The 8,917-nt window shown below is 42.6% G+C and overlaps 2 protein-coding genes across 2 annotated transcripts in view; both read right to left on the reverse strand.

The window, feature by feature from the left end:
• Positions 1-391: 391 nt before the first annotated feature.
• On the reverse strand, positions 392-1,945 carry LOC145493249 (uncharacterized). The gene is made up of 2 exons (XM_081472674.1): positions 1,547-1,945; positions 392-969 (listed from the first exon to the last, which is right to left on the reverse strand). The coding sequence occupies exons 1-2, from the start codon at positions 1,662-1,664 to the stop codon at positions 419-421; spliced, it is 669 nt and encodes a 222-aa protein (XP_081328800.1). The 5' UTR covers positions 1,665-1,945; the 3' UTR covers positions 392-418.
• A 2,245-nt stretch (positions 1,946-4,190) lies between these two features.
• The window catches only part of LOC145492473 (uncharacterized), a 121,464-nt gene continuing 116,737 nt past the window's right edge, over positions 4,191-8,917 (reverse strand). Inside the window, exon 2 of the mRNA XM_081471929.1 lies at positions 4,191-5,193. Coding sequence (XP_081328055.1) covers positions 4,838-5,193 — 356 coding nt within the window. The 3' untranslated portion in view covers positions 4,191-4,837. The remainder of the gene's footprint in view (positions 5,194-8,917) is intronic.

The raw sequence follows: 8,917 nt of genomic DNA on the forward strand, positions 1-8,917 counted from the left end.
CCTTATCAACAACTAGTCCTCATCACTGGAAATACTTGACCATGAAAGAAATATCAAGAATATTACAGCTACGAGCAATTTCTAAATTATTTTTTGACTTGATATTCTACTCTACTTAAAAAGGCAAACCCACCATTTACATCAACTCCACTTCACTGGTATTCTTTAACATATCCACAATTACCAGCTTTTAACAGATGTTATTGTTTTCACCTTTCAAGTTAACCATATAATGATGTTCGAGTAAATAATTTTATTAGCCATAACAAGTTAATTTTAAATTTCTAACTAAAATAACAGATTCTGTACAGCTCCACCCTAATTGTACAGAACAAGTTTGTTCAATAGCACAGCATGCTATCTATGTTGGCTATACCATGACCAAGGTTCTAAGAGTTATTTTAACAGTACATTTACTTTATCTAAAACAAAACCAACCTTCAAGAGCTTCAACGCCAAGAATATCATCAATTGTGTCATTAAGAGTCATGTTGTTTCTTATAGCATCAGAGAGGTATGACTCATCTTTATCAGGGAACATTGCTTTGAGCTTTTCTATGTCTTTCTGCTCATCCTCATCAAAAGACTGGTTGTAGGTCAAGATGTTGACAGCTGCAGATTGTGGTCCTGTTCCTCTGTTACTGATGCTGGAAGGACCTACTTTGATGGTGCTCGATGAAACTCTGCCAGTTGAGGTTGATGGCTGAGGGTCACACAGTGAGGATGCAGACATGTTGCCTCCTGCAAAACATTCATTTACCAGCTGTACATCTGGTGCAGACTCAGGAACAGACAGCGGACAAGTAGATGGAAGGTCACTCACCGTTGATGGTTTTTCCACACCAATTAGAGCTTTCGGTTTTTGCAAGCGAACATACAGCTTACCCTGCCCAGCTATAGTCTTGACTTGAGGGAAATCCCATTTGTGCCCCTCTTTGCATGCTGGTGTACACACTTGCTTCCTGGAGACTTCAACAAAAGAAAATTCATCTGGCAATATACCAGGAATTCGTGTGGCCAATACTTCGGTTATCTTTGATCTTATTGCATATTCCTTATCATTAGTTATAAGATCAAAAGTTCCACAAAACAGAAGATCCTCCTTTCCTAAATTATAGTCTGGAACAACTTGAGGGATGTTTCCCTTTTCATCGACAAATTCTTCACGAGCCATAAAGTCAACCACCGGAATCTCTAAGGTCTTTTGTTCTGGTTGTTTCTCTGACTTCTTAGTGTAATGATGACCAATTCTTCTACGCTTTGGCTGTTGAGCTACTGATGCTTCCAAGGAGCTACTAACACTTCCAATATTTGATCGCAGAAGGTCCCTAGCTCGACTGATTGCCCCACTTACAAGTGATCGTCCAGGAAAAGGAGTTGATGTAACACCAGGGAGTCTCAAATCTGTGGTTAAAGCAAGACATCTTTTTAGAAAAAAAAAGTACCATTCTCAATTAGGTGCACGTACGCTAAATACAAATGAAAGCTACTCTCGCTTTCTCCACCAGACAGTCTGAAATGGAACATAAAGTGCTGGAAGACTTACCTTCGCTTCTAAATGAAGCGATACCTCTCTGAATTTCTCTTTGAACAGCCTCTTCCACGTCCTTTGCAGTAAACATCGGCTCAGTATGTTCCGCCATTTTGGTACAACAGAGGGTCATGTGATTTCAAAAAGGCGCGAAAGTGATCCGCTGACAAATAGGACAGCGGAAGTTATTGAATAAAAATCGGGCGAGTTGAATAAAATTTTGACGGCGTGCACAAAAATTGGGAATTTTATTGAACAAAAGCATTGTTGAATATATTATCATTTACTGAATAACATAAAAATCATTGAACATAAAATGAGTTTTACTGAACAAAAATATGAATGACTGAATTAAAAATGAGTTTTACTGAACAAAAATATGACACATTGAATATAAAATGACGATTGCTGAACAAAAATATGAATCACTGAATTAAAAATGAGTTTAGTGAACAAAAATACGACACATTGAATATAAAGTGACGATTACTGAATAAAAATATGAATTACTGAATATAAATTGTATGTTATTAAATATTGCAACAATCCGGCAACCATAGTGGGGTCGCTGGCGGGCTTATCGTCATAAGATATTCGAATTTATAACCCATCGCGCACGATTGTTCTAAACGCGTCACGTGACCGAATACTCCCCAGCTAAAACTGGGGAATATCCGAGAATATTCCCCATTTTTCAAAACTGCGCGCGTTGCGAAAAAGATTTGAAGGATAATTGCGTTCGTAGAACGCAGTCCTAATGCAGACTTGAGTTGAGTTTCATGGGACGGTGGACCTTTGTACGAAGTTGCGACACCGATTTGGCCGCCCCGCAGCAGGGGCGAAACAAATGACATCATCGCCAAACCATGTCCTGTACATTTGTTTCGAGTGCGGGTCTTTGTTTCGTTCAAGTGCGGGTTTTTGTGGACATTTACACTGTAATTTGGAAGCTGTAAGTATTCAATTGTGCTCTCAGCGTTGGATTTAGGTGAATGTAAACGCCTCGACGGTGGTTTTTATCGAAATCTGATGGAATTGACCTTGTTTAACTTATTTGTTTTAAAACGAACACGACTTTGAAGCGCCTTGGCTTTCCGGATGTTAACCGTGGGAAAAGCTATATTTTGATTGCATTAGTTGATTATTTCCAGTCGCGACAGACACGTAGATAGCTCAGTCCTTATCCGGTTGAATATTGCTTGGAATCGCTGGAAAAGTACTCTGAAGGCAAGATCCATCAGAGTGAGCCTGAACCAAGGAACGGCAAATTATTTAAATATGTCTACCTTATTCATCAGGGGAACATGATACGCGAATTAGTCGCACGAAGTTTGTTTACGCTGACGATAAACGAGCACACAATTGCAAATGTTTGCTTACATTTGTGCTTCCAGTTTAGAATAATGTATATAAAATTTACTTTTACAACTTACCTTTTACGTTCAAACATTACCAGTTAATGTGAGAATATTTAGCACGAAATTTGAAGGCTATAAATGTAAATATTTTCGTTCCATTAAACTTGTGAGTCTACGGAAACTTGCGCTGTCACGCAACGTGTCAACAAATGGTGGACTTTGACACTATGATAAATCTGTCTGTATAATCAAAGGCCCCTGTGAGGCAGCTCATGGATAAATGTTTCCTTGTGCTTTTGTTTCACAATGGGTCTTCGTGCGAAACCTGAGTTTGATTGGCATGAAAAAGGAACCTTTAGGTGGAAGTCATATGAATGGTTTTACATTTAGACTCGTTTTGACATAGAGGCAAAAGGCAACTCGGAAATGACCTATTGGATGAATGTAGAAAAGGTAGTAGAATAAAAAGAGAAGAGTAAAAAACGGGAAAATAAACATCTGTTGGTCAAATGTAATGCATAGGTTCTGATGTCTAAATATGGTTGCTTACTGACACCGTTTAGGTGGCTGAATTCGTTCTCTGGTAAAATCATTTTTAATAAATAATTATTTATTACACATTTGAAATAGATCTCAAGAGAGTGCAACAACAAAAATCAAGAAGAACACTCCTTTTATTAGGAACATTTTCTTTCTTACTAACACAGTGAAATACTGACTACCATAACGTAGCACATAAAAGCTAAGAGGAAGACATTTTAGCCAACAGTCTCCTATACATGCAGGTTATCAATTTTTTGCTGGGTTATAAATAACATAATCTTTACCGCAGCAGGACACACATGTAGTAGAAGTACAGCAAGACAACCATTTTAAGAATTGAATGAAAATTCAACAGGTATAAGCTGGAAAAGTTAGGATAGCCTATACTTGAAATAAACATCGCAAGATTTCTATTTAATTAATAGAGATAGATTAACACATTCTATTTCAGTGTTTCTTTATGATGGGGTCTAGCAGTCTCATTTAATTGCAGTCCTAATATGTAGGACTGATGTTACTCTACATGTACATGTTCATGAACTGCAAAGCTATAGGTTCATTTCTGAGTTAAGTTTGACACATGTAGTGAGTTCAGGTGGATTTCACTTGTTCACATTCTTGATTTTAAACAACATACGAGGATAAAGTTCCAAAGTGTTTCCAACTGTGTAATTATAAGTGCAGTTTGGAGAGCCATTTTATATGCTTGTAACTAGTGTCTTTTACAAAGAATGAGTTTCAACAGCTCAAGTGGCAGCTAACACAAGCGTTGAAAGCAACTCTCTGTGTAAGCAGGAGTATTTTACATCCATCTGTAATTCTCAGATTAATTCCATGAAGTCTTAAGGGTGACAAGTTTGTGTTGTTAAAGCCAGTTTCTATGAGTCTTTTGATATTATTCTTGGCACGGCTGGTAAACATGTATAGCATCAGTAATGGTGTTGTTAATATTAACATCTGCTTACTGTCACTTGCATATTATACTGTAGTTGTTATTGCAGTGTTCATCTGGGTTATATGCATCTGCACAATAGTACAACTTGCTTCACCTGCAATACTTGCTTGAGCCTTTTAATTCCCTGAGGAACATAGGGCCGCAGCAACACTCCTCCAACGCACTCGGTTCTGTAAGGTCCTCCTCAGCTGCGCCCATGTCGTTCCGATGGCCTTCACCTCTGCGTCAGTGCTCCTGCGCCAAGTCTGTTTCAGTCTTCCTACTTTTCGCTTTCCTTGTGGATTCCAGTCAAGGACTTGCTTGGTGATGTTTGAGGGGGACTTCCTGAGTGTGTAGCCAATCCACCCCCATTTCCTTTTTCTGATCTCCACTTCAATGGGGCTTTGACCAGTCTTGTCCCATAGGTCAGCGTTGGAAATGACGTCTGGCCATCTGATGTTGATGATGTTTCTAAGGCATCTGTTGATAAAGGTCTGCAGCTTGTGGGTGTTTGACTTGGTAGTTCTCCATGTTTCGGAGCCATACAGTAGGACAGACTTGACGCTGGTGTTGAAGATTGTGGAGGGAGAGGGCTGAAGAGTTCCAAATGGGGCGGAGGGTGTTGAATGCATGTCTGGCCTTGTTGATCCGGCTCTTGATGTCTTCGTCTGTTCCTCCATCTTTGTTGACGACGCTGCCCAGGTAGACAAACTTCTCCACCTCGATCAGGTCTTCGTCGTGGAGTGTGATGGGGTTTTGTTTCTTGTTGTTTATTCGCATCACCTCCGTCTTCTTGGTGTTGATATTGAGGCCCGTCTTCACAGCTTCTACGGCGAGGTGGAACAGCTTCTCCTGTGCGTCCTGGTGTCTGTGTGAGAGGAGGCTAGTGTTGTTAGCGAAGTCCAGGTCCTCCAGCTGTTTGGTGAAAGTCCACTGGATGCCGGTCGTTTAGTCTGATGTTGCCTGCTTCATAATCCAGTCGACTACCAAAAGGAAGATGGTCGGCGACAGTATGCAGCCTTGACGAACACCGGTCTGTACCTGTAATGTGTCCGTCAACTTCCCATCGTGCATGACTTGGCAGCTGGAGTTGTCGTACAGTTGCTGTATGATGGAAATGAACTTGTGGGGGTGGGGGCAAGCCGTAGTGTTGCATGAGCCTCCAGATGACGCCTCTATCGACACTATCGAATGCCTTTTGGAAGTCGACGAATACTGAGTACAGCGGGGTCTGCCATTCCAACGACTGCTCGATGATAATTCGCAGCGTGGCGATGTGGTCTGTGCAGGATCTGTCTTGGCGAAAACCTGCCTGCTCCTCTCGTAGAGTTTCGTCCAGGGCCTTCTTGAGTCTCTCCAGGATGATTCTTGTCAGGATCTTGCTTGGGATGGAGAGCGGCATAATTCCCCGCCAGTTGTTGCATGATGACAGTTCCCCTTTCTTCGGCAGTTTCACCAGGTACTCTTTCTTCCATTCCTCCGGGATCTGCTCGTTCTCCCAGATCTTAATCAGGAGTAGATGGAGCATCTCTGTGGAGGTCTGGACGTCCGCCTTTAGTGCTTCTGGTGGAATGCCGTCTGGGCCTGCTGCCTTGCCTGACTTCAAGGACTTGATGGCTTTGCTGACCTCGGCCTTGGTTGGTGGATTGATGTTCACCTTTAGCTGGTTTGCTGCTGGTGGGATGTCAGGTGGGACTTGAGGTGGGTGTCTGTTGAGAATCTCTTGGAAGTGTTCTGACCATGTTGCTTTCTCTTTGGCTTCATCTGTGATGGTCTCGTCGTTCTTGTCTTTCACTGGTCTTGAGGGGGCCTTATTCTTCCCTGACAGTGTTCTTGTGATCTCATACAGCCTCTTCATGTCTCTTTTGCCAGCTGCTGTTTCTGCTTCTTCTGTGAGATCGTGTATGAAACTCCTCTTGTCCGCTCTGGTGCTTTTCTTGACCTGTCGGTTCAACTCCCAGTACTGGGCCTGTAGATCTTGCTTCCGTTGCAGGTCTTGGGTCTGGTTGATGTCGTTCTTCAGCTGTTTCCTCTCCTTGATGAGGGTCCATGTATTGGCTGACAGCCACTCTTTTCGTTGTCTAGTTTTCTTCCCCAGGACCTCGTTACATGTGGCCTTCCAGGTGTCCCTCAGGCCATGCCATGTCTCCTCTACTGATTCTTCTGGTTGGTGGGCGAGTGCGCTGAACCGGTTTCTCAGTTCACATTGGTAGATCTCAGCCTTTGTTTTGTCTTTCAAGCTGTGTACGTTGTATTTGTGAGATGGCCTGTCTGCTCGGTCTCTGTAGACTTTCAGCTTGACTTTCAGGTCTGCCACCACCAGGTGATGGTCCGAGGCTGCGTCTGCTCCTCGTTTGACTCTGACGTCCAGCAAGCTTCTCCTCCACTTTCTTCCGATGGTGACGTGATCGATTTGGTTCACAGTCCTCCCATCTGGTGATGTCCAAGTCGTCTTGTGGACCTGCTTATGCTGGAACACGGTGCCTCCAATGACCAGGTCACTGAAAGTGCAGAACTCAGTAAGTAGCTCTCCATTCTCGTTCTGGACGCCAGCTCCATGTTTTCCCATGACGAGTTCTCTGTTGGTGTTGTCTGTCCCCACTTTTGCGTTGAGGTCACCCATTAGGATCTTCAGGTCTCTTCTTGGCAGCTTATCCATCACTGCCTGGAGCTGTTCGTAGAATGCCTCCTTTTCCTCGGTCTCTGCTGCGTTGGTGGGTGCATAGCACTGGATGACTGTAACTTTCCTCCCCTTGGAATTGAACCTTGCCGTCAGGAGCCTCGGTGATACTGGCTCCCGGACGAGTAGTGCCTGTGCTGCCTCAGGTGTCAGAAGCAGGGCTACTCCATGAACGTGTGGGTGTCCTTCCTCATGTCCGGAGTAGATGATAGTGTCACCACTCGTCAGTCGCGTTCGTCCAGCGCCGTTCCAGTGTGTTTCACTCAGCCCTAGCATCTTGAGGTTGTAGCGATGCATTTCCCTGCTCACTTGTGTAGATTTCCCTGCCTCATATAGGGTTCGGGTGTTCCAGGTCCCTATTCTGATCTTGCTTTTGGCTTTCGGAAGAGTTGCCTACGCACTGGCTTCCCGAAGGCTTTCACCAGCCCGCATCATAGGCTCTACTGGAGAGGACTCTTCCGGAGCCAAGTTGTTTTCTGGATTTGTTGTTGTGGTTTCTGTAACAGGTCTGTTTTTTCCGGGACTGGGTTGTTAGCCCACCGCCCAACCCTAAACCCGGGGGGTCGGTTGATTTGGTTTCTGAGTTTTCCTTCTCGTAGATGGATTGCCGACCAAGGCTGACGAGCTCCATCCGCCTGTGGTTTAGAATCAGAGTTTTCCTTCTCCTAGACGGACTGCCTACCAAGGCTATCGAGCTCCATCTATCCGGGTTTTGAGATCAGAGTTGTCTTCTCCACGGCACCCTATTCCGTATTTTTCAGGTGCAACCCCCCCCCCCCCACCAAAGGGAGGGCTTCCCTATCCGCCATCCGGGGGACGTCCCCCTACGCCGTAAAGCCCCAACGCGATGTCACCTGCAATACACAATAAAGATAATGGTCACATATTTTAAAAGGGTATGAAAATGAATGCAGAAAACTTTAATTTGCTGCCCTTTCCCCTCCCCCCTCTCCCTCTCCCCAAACCCAACAAAAATAAGCTACTTACCTAAATGTGGTGTCCAAGTGAAATTTCTTGCTTTTCTGGAAAGGGTTTAAGAAAGGAAATGCCAGTTATAAATGGTATGCTTTGCTTAAGAAACATTGGAGCCAAATAATCTCTTTGACCTGAAAAATTTATTCGTATGTACAGAATCTGCAAATTCTGGTAGAGTTACATGTAATTTTGAATCTCTATGAGGACTAGGAATTTAAGAACATGAAAAGTACAGGAAATCCAAACCATTCTTTGTTTCTGCCAATAAATTTTGTGACTATTTTCTATATGTGATTCAAGTAGTTTCTTGATACATTTAGATATTTATTTGGTATGTTAAGTTTCATATTCAGCTAAATTAAACATAATTATAGTGATCTCATATGATACACATGGTGAAATTTTTTTACCAAATATTCAAACAGATTTCATGGAAATGTAAATAGGCTTATGATCACTGTAGTAAGACTCCAGGGTACCTACTGATTGTACACATTGTGGTACATTGGTATAAACATGATCTATCTGTGTACGGCAGTCAGTAGTATACTGGTTAATCATCTGAGTGTATCCTTTGTCTGTTATATGATACTTTGTTAGAGCTTTTTGTTCTGTATTTGCCTGCATTAGATCAATATTGAAATCCCCAAACAGTACAGTTGGAATTGTAGGTTCTATTAATACCGAGTTGCGAAGATAAGTAAGAGCATCAATTAAGTGTGAAATTGTAACTTTAGTTTTCGAGCGGTAGATAGCAGTGACATGAATATTTGGAATTGGTTGGCTTAAAACCATAACAGTAATTTCTAAATTATTAAAGTTACATCTGTATGGATTTTTAGCACCATTTAAATCATTCTTAATGTACACATCAGTTCCATAGCAAGTTCTTATGT

This window comes from Orbicella franksi, chromosome 7 (assembly GCF_964199315.1).
Source record: "Orbicella franksi chromosome 7, jaOrbFran1.1, whole genome shotgun sequence".
NCBI lineage: Eukaryota > Metazoa > Cnidaria > Anthozoa > Scleractinia > Merulinidae > Orbicella > Orbicella franksi.

Excerpts from the sequence above, each read along its gene's own strand:
- LOC145493249 (XM_081472674.1), bottom strand. The coding sequence starts at position 1,664 with ATGACCCTCTGTTGTACCAAAATGGCGGAACATACTGAGCCGATGTTT. Across the intron at positions 970-1,546 it reads CGCTTCATTTAGAAGCGAAG|TCTCCAGGAAGCAAGTGTGT; the intron begins GTAAGTCTTCCA and ends CTTTTGTTGAAG.